We start from the raw sequence: 13607 nt of genomic DNA on the forward strand, positions 1-13607 counted from the left end.
CTTTGAATTTTTATATCAAGGAGTTTTTTATTTATTGGTTTAATATGATTCTTAGATTTTGCATTGATATAACTCCCTGCCTGCTCTCCAGATTTCTTTGTTGATTTTGTGATATTATTTATTGTTTGTAAAATAAAAAATGCTTAAAAATGTATATCATTTATTAATCCATTTGAATTCTTAACTGCTCAAGTGTGTTTTTTCTTTTCAACTAGCACATATGTTTCTTGGGGTAGAGATCATATTTTACATTTTTCTCAGGCGTCTTATTAACTAACCTGATACTACCAAATAAATAAATGAAATAATAGGCTTTTGCCTCTGTTTGAATACATTCAGCTCAAAGTAATGTTCATCAAATGCTCGTTTGATGTAGGAAGAAGGAGAAACATTGGATGTCACTGCAGTCATTAATGCTTGCACGCTTACAGAAGCCCGATACCTGCTAGATCACTTCCTGTCAATGGGTATCAATAAGGTATGATCTAACTACACCATTATGGAAAACCTAAGTTTCGATTAATTCATTTTGTTTATCTTTCTCCAGTGACCCTTTCCTCTGTAATAAGTAAGATTTTTTTTAATTGAAAAGCATTCTTTTATCTTTCTTTAGAGTTAAGAAAAGTCAGCACTATTTCGATTAATTCCATTAGCCTGTCATCCATTGTACTTGTGTATTAGAAGAGATAAACAACTTAAACAAGAAATAATTCATCTTTTGCTTTAGCAAAGGAAAAATGAAAAGGAAAATCTCTTGGGGTGCAAACAAATTTGGTATCATAACTTTGGTTTAATACTGATTTTTTTTTAAAAAATCTTCTTTTTTTTTTTTTAAACATTTTATTTATTTATTTGACAGAGAGAGGCACCGCAAGAGAGGGAACACAAGCAAGGGGAGTGGGAGAGGGAGAAGCAGGCTTCCGGCGGAGCAGGAAGCCTGATGTGGGGATCGATCCCAGGACCCTGGGATCGTCCTGAGCTGAAGGCAGACGCTTAACGTCTGAGCCATCCAGGCGCCCCTATATTGATTCTTTACATCTCAAAAGAAAATCAGAAAGGAAAAAAAATAGTGGCACTTCCCTCCTCTTTGAATGTAAATGCATTATTAACCTGTCACCTGTAAGAAACTTATAACTAATTGTTGAAGGTGATAATGATTTTGGAGTCACTTTTTTTTTTTTTTACCACTTTGGGACTGTGCTACACCCTTTATTTTATGTTCTCCCACTTAATCTTTACAGTGTGCTAGGAAGTAGGTATTATTCCTATCATTTTGCATATGAGGCAACTGAATCAGGAAGATAAGGTAAGGTCACCAGGCTAGTAAGTGGAGGAGCTTTGATGAATCAAGGTCTATCTGATGTCAAAGTCCATGTATTATATACATTTGCTATTTGATACAGATCTTTGTGTAGTAGATTCTGTTTTGTATTACCTAAGATAATTGTTGTTGTTGTTGTTGTTATGTTTCTGTGTAATTACAGGGTCTTCAGGCTGCCCAGAAAGAGGCTCAAATTAAAGTACTTGAAGGTCGGCTTAAACAAATTGAAATAACCAGTGCTACACAAAACCAGCTGCTATTCCATATGTTGAAAGAGAAAGCAGAATTAAATCCTGAGCTAGATGCTTTACTAGGGCATGCTTTACAAGGTAATTTGGACTAAATTTCAGTTAAATGAATTGCATGGTAGCTTTGCTCTTCGAGAATGCTATACTATACCTCTTTCCCCTATTGCTTGACTGAATAGATGCTATATTTACTTATGCTTTTAATAATTATTCCTTCTTTAATTTGCATGTATAAATTTGGGGGATGTAATTATTGTCATTCCAAGAAATGATTACCACCTTAAAAAGGCTTGTTTAACCTTATTAAGCAATTAGTTTTTGTGGATCAACCAAGTTTCTGAATTGGTTATTTAAAATATTAACCAAGTTTCATTACTTTACTCTGCATATCTAACTGCCTTGAAAAATAATAATTGTTTTCTATGGCATCTATTCTACATATCTTATAAATGGTACATAATCTTGTTTTATTTGGGAGTTCTTAACATTGGATCTGTTTTGATTGGAATATTGCTTTTTGTTTCCTTTTTGCTGTTATTTACACAGATCTAGATAGCGTACCTTTAGGTAAGTATGTTTAGCTTTCTGTGTACCCTACAGCTGCATGAATTACTAATTGTTCATGTACACTAATTGTGGTACATCTTATGTTTAAAATTTTTATTGGCAGCCAACTGGTTTTTGCATGATCTTTTTTGAAATGTATCCATGATCACAAACATACTAAGTCTTTTGTCTTTCCTCTACATTCTTGATTTAAAAACTATTAGATATTTAAAGAAGTAGGCTTTAGTTAATTTTCTCTTTTATTTTTTGACATCCAGCTGTGGCTCCAGTTTCATAAGCCCTTCTTTTTCTTTCTTGTAGGAAAAAAATGGAGTACACATTTCTTTTTAATTTTTAAATATATCTGTTAACTTGCATCTGTTGCTTTAACCTCATAATTAACTTCCCTTAGCATATATCTTTGGTATATATTTGATAGATTCTCAGCTATTCTTAATTTTTAAAAAATTCAACATATATTTTAACATTATAAATTGAATAAAACTTCAGAGCATTTTATATGAACAGATTAAAACAATATTTATAATTATAATATTTTCAGATTAGAATGGGCTTTAGAGATCACCAAGTATAGAAATTTTCAACCTCTATCTTTGCCACTACAACATTCACATCAACTACACCCAGTCCTCTTAGTGATTATATACATGAAGGACCAGGAGTATCAGGGCAATTTTATTACTTGCCATTTTTCTGAATGATTGTTTTGGAGCAGTTTTTATTTAATTAAAATTATTTCAAAATCTGATCTGAACTTTTCTTTTTCTAAGTACACAGCTGCCAAAAGTTTTTATACTAAAGGAAAGGACTGTAATTGAAAGAGTAATGTACTTACTTGTCTGTGTCATTAGAATAAACACAATCTATACATCTAAATTTGTTTTAAGTAAGATGTTACACAAATAAAATACATGAGCTATTTGATTTTTTAGATGTTTATATCACATGTTAATCTCAACATAGTATTTCCTTGAGATCCACTGCATAATTTAGGTTATGGAAAAGCTACTGCTTTTAATCTGCTCAAGCTATAACAAGTACAGGTAGAAAAAGTAGGATTGGTTATTTCCTAATCAAGACTGCCCAAATTCCTGGATTATAACTAGAATTTTTGATATTCCATGTGTTATGAGGCACGTTTCTTTTCTTCCTGTTCTTTCCCCCTCCCTCTCCTGTTCCTTGTCTTTGTTCTTTGTGGCCCAACCTCTAGTAATAAGTAAATTCTTACTTAAGTTCATTGTCTCTTTTAACTTGGAAGAAAATGCAAATGTCCTTCTTAATGTCCTTTTGTGCAGAAGATATTAAACTGCTAATTTGATGGGCAGTTCTACTTTATCATAACTTTCAAACAACTTTCATTTATCTTTGGCTGAAAAAGGGTCAGAAGCAGAGAGTGGAAACCCATGTAGCTGATGTAACCTGTCTCTGTGACTGAAATCTGCGCTCTAGACGGGGGCCATAATCTAGCCTAGAGGTGCTTGGAGGGAAAAAAAAAATGGAACTTAAGTCCTCAGAAGCCAGAGAACTGTACTTAACTCCAATTTTACCTCAAGCCTTGGGCTGAGTGCTGGGATTTAAATAAGACACAAAATCTTGCCCTCATCGACTTGATGCCTTGCAGAGGGTGACAGACCATGAACAGAGTATGATACATTCAGTGAGGGCAGTGATTGAGATATATATAGGGAGTTATAGGAACACAGAGTGGGGCCACCCAATAAGAAGGGAGGAGTTGATAAAAGATTTTGGAGAACGTGACATTTGAGTTGAAACACAAAAGAAGAAAAAGAGTTAGCTAGGCAAAAGACAAGGTGAGAGGGGGACAGAGAGGAGTCACTCCAGGCAATGACAAAACTAAAACGCAGAGACTCATTCACAGTATTGTGTGCATGGGGCCTTCAGGCAGGTTGGTGCCCTGAGCAACAAGTACATGGCCTAGAATGATGGAACATAAGGCTGGAGGGTGGGCCTTGTTAATGTGTGTGTACTTTTATAGCCTTTGAAGAGCATTTTTATTATCCTCTTCTTTTTTCCCTAACTATAATTAGGCTCCCTAAGATCATCCCTATCTTTGGAGACTTGCTATGAAGACTCATGGGGCTCAGCATATGGTTGTATTCATGGCAAAGATTCATGAGAGCAGTGTAGGAAGATTACACAGCTGGATCATAAGGGTAAAAAAAACACAGATGTAGCCTAGAGGAATCTAAGTCTGGTTTTCCTTATGCTCTCTCCCTCCTGGGGAGATAACACAGAATGTTCCTTTCCCTCTGGAATGAAAATGCAGTAGCATGTGTACAACGTTTATGCCCAGGGAAGTCCATACACTTAGAACCTGAAGTTTTTCCTGGGGACTGGTCACATACATACCATCTATGTAGTATGTGCCAGGATTCAAGACTCCCAGGAGTTTAGCATAGACCATATCGTTTGCACAAACATTCTAAGTACCTTCAAGTACCTGCAGTGGTTAACTAGTGACTGGGGACACTCTGTGAGTCAAGTTTCCAGATGCCAGACGAAGTCCAACTTTGCAAGCAAGGCCTTTCTTAGGATAGTGGTCTTTGGGCTGCTGTGTTAGCCCTTTTCTATATACTATTTTTACGACTTTTTAAAAAAAATAACTTAAAGACTTAAAAATACTTGGTTAACTTCCAGTGAAGTGAGACTGTGCAAATTAACTGATAAAGATGAACTTTAAGGCATTCGGGAGTTGCAAGTCTCTGCCTTTAGCTTTAATTCTATGGTGATGAGAAACAAAGCTGGTAGTGGCCTGGATGTGTGTTCCCAAAGTTAGAAGTACAACAGTGGGCTGATGGTGTGACTGGTTGCCCAGAAGACTATAGTGCTCAGGGCGCCTGGGTGGCTCAGTTGGTTGGGCGACTGCCTTCGGCTCAGGTCATGGTCCCAGAGTCCCGGGGTCGAGTCCCACATCGGGCTCCCGGCTCGGCAGAGAGCCTGCTTCTCCCTCTGACCCTCTCCCCTCTCATGCTGTTTCTCTCTCTCTCTCTCTCTCAAGTAAATAAATAAATAAAAATCTTTACAAAAAAAAAAAAAGAAGACTATAGTGCTCAGACTAAGCTCAGTCCTGAAGAGGAGTTTGATCTGGTGACTTTCTGGGTGGGGGCCTCTATCCTTTTGCCAGTTTGGTTATGTCAAACCATAATTATCTCTAATTACACATACATGCTTCAGCAAGAGTTAAGTTTTTACTAAGCACTCACATGATGTTTAACATACTAACTGGTTTCATACTAACTGGTTTCTACAAGAAAAATACTAGCCAATCTTAGCCTGCTTTTATACATGGGAAAATAAAGACTAGTTTGTCATTTCTTTATAACCGCATGTTCTACATTATTATTATTTTTTTTAAAGATTTTATTTATTTATTTGAGAGAGAGAGAATGAGAGAGAGCACATGAGAGGGGGGAGGGTCAGAGGGAGAAGCAGACTCCCTGCCGAGCAGGGAGCCTGATGCGGGACTCGATCCAGGGACTCCAGGATCATGACCTGAGCTGAAGGCAGTCGCTTAACCAACTGAGCCACCCAGGCGCCCCCGCATGTTCTACATTATTAATAATGCAGTCACCTTGGCACTCAGTTATCCTGTCCGTGAAGTAAGTTCTTGAGCCTCCCTCTAGAGTGGTGGGCTTTCAGATACACATTGCCTTCAAGACCACCGTTTTCTTCACTTCAGAAAATAAATTCCCTTTGTATGGGTCCTAGATGGGCTCCATTTTAGATAATACTATCACATATCAAGCATTACTGAATTTCTAACAAAGTATCAGCTAACCAGTGAAGAAGAAGGGAGCATCAGAGAAAGGAATTAGTTGTCTACAATCCACATGTATAAAATTAAAAGTTAAAAGGGGATGAATCATGCATAATTTTCATTAATATATGTAATTTATAATGTTGTTATTTTTGTGGATTGATTTTATAATAAAATGTGTATGTTTTAAAAACCTGCATCCATGTTAGGGGCTCATTGACATTTTACATAGTTTACTTTCAGTGGCTCTTTGATTTATTGACTTCCTACTAGTTTCCTTGTTTGCTTTTTCTCCTCTCTTTTACTAGTCTGTTACAGTTGTTCTGAAATAGTGGTGATTACTTGTATTCAGTTACAAAACCGTTGCACGCAAACCTATTGTTTTTGTCTTTTATGTACGTGTGAATGAGCTGCATGCTGATGTGTAACTTCTGAATACCTTCACACACGCACACACTCTTACTCTCTAGTTGAAAACAAAAATAACAATAAAGGAAACTATTTAAGTAAGTTGGCATACTGATTAAAATATAGCAAGTATGTTTACACTTACGTAGTTTTTGAAATTGGCTTAATACATTAAAGGGAGCTCATGCAACATTTATTTTAATCTTATATTTTACTCAGTGGTTTTTCATATGTTTGGATGGCATGGAATAAATACATACTCTGAAAAATGTATACAATTACACATACTCTGATAAATACATGATCTCATTTCCGTCCTATGAATGTCGTTCTTCTATATTTTATGATTCGAACTTGTGATTTTTCTTATTTTGAACACTTTTTTTCATTTTAGGACACATAATCAGAGGGGTTTCTTAGAAATATTTTTCTACATTTCTATTCAGATTCAGTAACTAAAACGAGACTGCCTATATTGAGACGTTGGGCTGATGTTTATTATGGCATGGGGATTTCAATCATTCAAATTATGACATGTGGATAATACTTAGGTTTTGGACTTTTTTTTTTTTTTTTTAGAAAATGTAGAGGATAGTACTGATGAAGATGCACCTTTAAACAGCCCAGGATCAGAAGGAAGGTAAGAGAGCCTTTAGAAACTTAATAGATTTTACTTGTTTCTGTAATATTTTAAATACTTTTATCTTGTTGCTTCAAACAATTACCATAAAACAACTAATTTGAATTTTATGGCTAAGTGAATAGCACTAGAAACAGTATTATGGAAATCAAACTAAGCCATATTTAACCACCACAAATTTTAAAATAAAATGTACTGGGATATTTAAAGAAAGAAAATGAATTATTTTTAAATTAGTTCATTTTGATTTTAAATATTGTCTTTTCTTACCCATAGACATGTAAGATGTTTTCTATAGTTATAAACATAGAAGACATACAGTTTTCTGTAAGTTCCCCTTTAATCTGTGGTTAATTATTTATTTGTGTATAGCACGCTATCTTCAGACCTTATGAAACTTTGTGGTGAAGTGAAACCTAAAAGCAAGGTAAGGAGAATTGAAAATAGCAGGTAAGCATCCTTTCCCACTGTTTTTTGTTATCACTATTAAACACATAGGTTTCAGGGGTGCCTGGGTGGCTCAGTTGGGTAAGTGTTCAACTGTTGATTTTGGCTCAGGTCATGATCTCAGGGTCGTGAGATCGAGCCCTGTGTCTGGCTCTGTGCTGGGCGTGGAGCCTGCTTAACATTCTCTCTCTCCTTCTGCCTCTCCACCTCCTGTCCCCACTCCCCCACGCTTGCACGCTCTCTCTCTCAAAAATAAACAAACAAATAAACACACACATAGGTTTCAGACCCTTCGTAGGTTAGCAAATTGGCATACTTTTACCAGAGCTCCCATGTGTAAGAAATTTAGTTCTGTATTACCATATTCTCCTTTGGGAAAAATTATACTGAAACATTTCTGCTTCGTGGAACTTGTGCTTTACTGCATTATTGCACTTTTTCTACTAGAGAAGATATGATGGTGGAGACCAATTCTTTTTTTCTTCCAGGTTTTTCCTAAAAGTTTTATTACCCATTAAGGAAGTAATGTGCTAGTTTATTAAAGTCACCTAAATTTCCTAATAATATAGGAGATTGTAGACCCTGTAGTGGCATACAGCATGAATTTGCAAAATTTGTAAATTAACAGGAAATTGTTGAAATTTTAACATTCTAGTATGTCATAGTGTTTCATATTTATTTTGTTAAACTAGTATCCTGAGGTGGTTTGAATGATAAGCCAACTCTTAATCATCATGTTGTATTAAAAAGTGATGAGGCTGTAATGCATATAAGGTTTAAAAAAATATCAGTGACACATGCTGTTAAATGTGTAAGATACACATAGTATGTTTCAGATTGAGAGTTGTTAGCATTTGATAGTGGATGAATTAACTAACCATTATTTTAAGATGTTTAAAAACAAAGAATTCTTGTAGTGTTTAGTAAATATTTGATAAATGAATGGAGAGAATCAGAACCTGAAAGAATAACACTGTGCAAATGAATTAGGACAGATTGAAGGCCCATAGTGAACAGTCACGTAATATAAATGAGCGATTTGGCTAGCTGTAAAATAATGAGTAGGAGTCATTATGATTACCTGAGGAGGACATGCCTCTTCTAAGCAAATAACCACTACTTAACTCTCGCTCATTTTTGTCATGAGGAATATAGGCCTGAGACTTCTAGAAATTCTGTTATTTCCAAAGAAGCCTTAAATATAGATTTTTATGTAGGATTTCCTGATCTTTAAAAAAAAGGGTAAAAAAAAAAAAAAAAAAAAAAAAAAAGTGTCGCAGGGCTCTATGTATGATCCTTGGCAACATGTGGTTTGTGTTTTATTTTTCTAAGTGGCTAAACAGAAGTTACCCAAACTCAAAGAAAACATCCTAGTATGGTTTGGATCCCATCTTAAGTGGAAGAGAGAATCTGTTAAGGTCCTGAATGTCTTTCAGGCCCCATGAAAGCCTAGTTATTCATGCCCTGCTGGGCTGCCAGAGAGGTGTGAAGTGGGGCCCTAAAAGTCATCTCCTGAAGGAACCACTGTGCTTAGGGATTCATAAGAACATGATTCCTCTCTGCCTTGGACTATTGGCAGTGAGGAGAACTGACCAGGTAAAAAACTGGTTGGAGGGCTTTCCTTTTCCCAGAAATTTTCTGAGGTGCTACCTACTACTCCTTTTAAACTACAGAGACACCTGAAAGGATCTCATATCATCTATTTTTCATCACTGAAAAAATAAAGTTGACTGTATATGTTAAATAGGTATGTACCAGCACTATGCTGAGTATAGGGGATATAAAGTTGAATAAAACAGGGTGTTTGCTCTTTAGAGGCTTATAATCTGATAAACACCTTGCTTATCCTTTAATACCTTAGTGATAATAACAACTGAGCAAAAACAGGGTAGTCAGTCAGTTTTCAGAGTAAGGTAAGGAATGTGTATAGTGAGTTTAGATTCTAGGAAAATAACCTTCCCCTGCCTCACTGTGCTGCTGAGAGCTGGTGCAGGCTGGTGTTGAATTACCTAGCAGGCAGGTTAAAAACACAGCCAAGGCATCAGGAGGACAAGGTCCCAAAAACTGAGAAGCAGATTTTAAAAGAGATACTAAAATAAAATTTAAAAGTGATATTAAAAAAAGCATTTAAACATAAGAAAAATCAGAATTTAGTTGAGCTTCCCTGCAGTTAACTTTTGGTTTAATTTCTTTCTTCTTTCATTTTTTAAAAAAATTCTGTGTTGAGGGAGCTGGCCATGAGTTGGCAGGGTGGCAAATTGCTTGTTTTTGAATCTGGCTTTGCCACTTACCAGTTGTGTGATTTTGGGTCAGTTACTTAGCTTCCTCATTTGTGAATTGGGATAATGATAGCACATGCTAATATAATAAGGTGTTTGAACAATGCCTGGCTTACAATAAGTGCAATATAAAATGTTGGCTATTATTATGGCCCCTAAAGGTCTTATCTGGCTATAGCTCTGGCTTGTCACTATCTTACGTGCTATGTTTGACACACTTGCTAGGAAATGACATGCTCAATGTTGTTACCTATTTCAAACTAATATTAAATCTCTATTCCCTAATCATCTCTGCAGAAGTTTGCTCCTGATTGCTTTTCCTTCCATTCTCTGACTAGGCCCGAAGGAGAACCACCACTCAAATGGAATTGCTGTATGCAGATAGCAGTGAACTAGCCTCAGATACTAGTACAGGAGATGCCTCCTTGCCGGGCCCTCTTACACCTGTTGCAGAAGGGCAAGAGATTGGAATGAATACAGAGACAAGTGGTACTTCTGCTAGGGAAAAAGAGCTCCCTCCCCCATCTGGCTTCCCTTCTAAGATAGGCAGCATGTAAGTCTGGCCCAGCTACACTAACGTCCTTTCTTTTGGCTTTTCTTTTTCGTTTTCTTTCTTTTTTAATTTTTTATGTGCATGTTGCTAATTTCTTATTTCTATTTTTAAAAATTATGTAAATAAGATATCTGGTTTTCAAAGGAATTTCTGTTAGGTATTATCTCCTCTAATTTTTTTGACATTTGAAATCATTTAAGATGAGATATTCTCTGTTCAACTGCGTTGCTTGTTTCTGAGTTTGAAGGTCATTCTTAAGGGTTATGATTTTCACAAAGGCTGAGTTATGAATTACAGACAAAATTTATTTAGGAACACTTAAATCAGGTAGTTATATCTATAAAAACATTATATAAAACAGAAGCTTTAAAGTCTCAGATTTGCTCTGAATTAATGTATGTCCTCGTTCTAAGAGGCTGGTCAGGATAGCAAACCTTTGCTAACCCTATAAAGAAAAAGAAATATCAATTACAAACTTAATCATTTTAAGCTTTCCTAATTTTTTGCCTTGAAGCACATTGCATTGCATATCTGGGATACGTGCACAAGATATTTTTATTGGTATTATTAAAGATTTGAAGGAGGGAATATTCTCTCTCCCATTTATGATAATGTGAACAAAAGACATTCTGTTCAAAACAAAACTTACTTAGAATTTTCACTACTGTCTTGAGGACAAAGATTTCTCTACCCAAGCTGGTATGTTTGTGTACGCTATGTTTCTTTGTGTGTTTTGATAATTACATTATATCAGATTATATATCAGATCAGTTATTCACTGGTAAAGATTTTTACTGACTTTTTTTTTTTCAAAGTAACCCTCACATATGACCTAGCGAATGATTTATGGAATGAATACATTACTGTGTTGAGGAATATTGAGGACTTTGCCAAAAAATTGCATATACTACTCTGCAAATAATAAAATATAACAAACTTTCCCCCTTTGAGTATCTGTTCCCCATAACTCCCCTTTTTTTAAGCTTTTTAAAAACTTCCTTCATTTTATGAAAACGTTTCTGTCATCTTCCATTCAGTAAGCCCATCTGCTACGTTTCGATCCAAATTTAATTTTAATGATGGCAACTTTCTTGCATGTGCTTGATGTGGCCTATGTAATTAACTAAATTAACTATTGGATTTGCTAATAGAGATTGCTAACCAGTATAGCTAATGGCTTCAGTGCTTTTTTGATAAGATGACTGTTGAAGAAATGCTTTTGGCGAAGGTAGTGATATCAACAGAATAGATTTTAGGAACAGATTTGAGTTGAGACTTTTGGGACTTCAAGACTAAATCTATGGCCTGGAAACCAGATTCAGGTAATACCTCCTTTTTGCCCTCCCCACTTCTTTTCATTTTTAAAGTGTATCCTTTTTGACAGATTATAAAATACATGTTTTGGACTCTATCACTTCACATGATCTGTCTTCAGGTTTTCATAAATCCAGGCGCTTGTGTCATCCTGTAAAAACTTAAGAGATAGACAAGGTTGGTGTGGTGACTCTTAATAAGTCATTACTGCATGATGTAAAATAATTTACTCAGGTGGCCCCCAGGATTTAACTTGTTGAAGGATTTTTGAAATGTGATTTCTTTTGATTAGAAAGTCAGGTACATGAAGTTTAAATATTTAGCTTTCACTTTCAAATAGGCATCATGTAAGCCCATTCTGGTAATATTGCTTTCTAATTCCTTAGTGTGTTTGCTTATTAATATACCTAGCCAAGAGTAGCAAAAACATAGCAAAAATAATTTTTTTTCTAATCAAAATTCATTACCACCATATGCAAAAATAATCGTTTTAAATTGTTGATAGCATAGCCACTATTCAGCATTTAAAGTTTATAATAAGAATGTTTTTATTACTAAAATTTATATAGCTACTAATATCTAAATACTAGTTAGGTAAAATTAGTGTGTTATTTGTGTGTCTGTTTTTGACTGTGTCTTCATATTAATTCATCAAATCTCATTGTTTTTCATGTTCGGATATTCTAATATTTTTGTTCTTGTAAGACTCTAAAGACACCTTTTTTTCAACTGAAACAGTTCTAATCAACGTAATCATTTATGTTTCAAATAAATGATTTGAACTATTTGGCAGTATAGGATTGGTATTTATATTCAAAGATAATAGGCTTCAGATATTTAATAAGATTGCCAATTTACAAGTTAGATATATAGGTGTCAGGCTTCCATCAATTAATTACTCATATAATATATTCCTATCCTAGTTTTGTTTTTTGTTCCCAAGTAATACTTTCTCAAGTTCTGGTTATTAATCTATTAAAAATTTTAGGTTGGATATCTGCCAAACAAAGTTGTATGTATATATTTAAAATTTGATGATTAAAGAGTCTTCTTTCTATTTTAGTTCCAGACAGTCATCTCTATCAGAAAAAAAGCTACCAGAGCCTTCCCCTATAACCAGGAGAAAAGCATATGAAAAAGCAGAAAAATCAAAGTCCAAGGAACAAAAACAGTAAGTGACTCATACTTTTTATCGACTAGATTGCATAAAATGTCTGTTGCACTTAAATGCTAAAGGACAATGTTGAAGTTATTTTCCAAATGTAGGCTGGCTCTATGGTTATGACTGATTTGACTAATCAAGACAACCAAGTCAGCTGTTGGCTTGGCTAAATGTTTCTTGGTCACACACAAGCCTGTAAAAATATTTGAACGCTTGCCCCGGTTCCTGTACTCTTATTTATTTTTCAATTACTTGTGCATATCATTGTAAAAGTTCATATACAGTTGAGATGAAGGTTAGTGAATCTGTATTTCAGATAGTCTTCTAGAAAAAATTTGAAATTGATTTTGACTGATGAAACTTCCACTGACTTTACCTCTTTAAAGTGGCTGACAGAACTAGTGTTAGTCATAGGGTGTGTTAGTTGTACCATTCTCTTGCTGTTCTTTTCTGTTTAAATCGTTTCTTGCTGAAATCTTTTAGGAACTTTGTTTTGTGAGGGTTATTTACTTAACAGTATGTAGTATAATCTGATGATCCACTTAAATGGGCATTTGTAAACTGCAATATCGCAACGTGCGGAAAGTTGAATGAAGGGGGTGAGAGCCCCTGTCACCTCTCTACCCCGTGGCTCACCCACTCCTCCCTCAGGTCACCTGAGGTGCTGCATGTGACGGGTAGAACTGTGACATGGTCTTGAGGGAGAGTATCAGTGCCAGGCTACATTTAAATATTAGTAGAGAAAAGTTTTTAGCATAAAAATAAACAGAAAAAGGAGTTTTCATATATTTTCTGTACCCAAGTGGACAGTCTTATACCAACACACTCTACTTTGAACACTGGTTTGGCTGACTTGAATGTCATGGAAATTATCCTTTTAATTATCCTTG

At 35.2% G+C, this 13607-nt stretch overlaps 1 protein-coding gene across 1 annotated transcript in view; it reads left to right on the forward strand.

Annotated features, from left to right (window-relative positions):
• KIF21A (kinesin family member 21A) overlaps positions 1–13607 on the forward strand; it is a 149426-nt gene that overhangs the window by 107254 nt on the left and 28565 nt on the right. The window contains exons 22-28 of the mRNA XM_044915437.1: positions 377–478; positions 1485–1650; positions 2116–2136; positions 6902–6962; positions 7335–7389; positions 10027–10241; positions 12619–12726. Coding sequence (XP_044771372.1) covers positions 377–478; positions 1485–1650; positions 2116–2136; positions 6902–6962; positions 7335–7389; positions 10027–10241; positions 12619–12726 — 728 coding nt within the window. The remainder of the gene's footprint in view (positions 1–376; positions 479–1484; positions 1651–2115; positions 2137–6901; positions 6963–7334; positions 7390–10026; positions 10242–12618; positions 12727–13607) is intronic.

Source organism: Neomonachus schauinslandi, chromosome 5 (assembly GCF_002201575.2).
Source record: "Neomonachus schauinslandi chromosome 5, ASM220157v2, whole genome shotgun sequence".
NCBI classification, from domain to species: domain Eukaryota; kingdom Metazoa; phylum Chordata; class Mammalia; order Carnivora; family Phocidae; genus Neomonachus; species Neomonachus schauinslandi.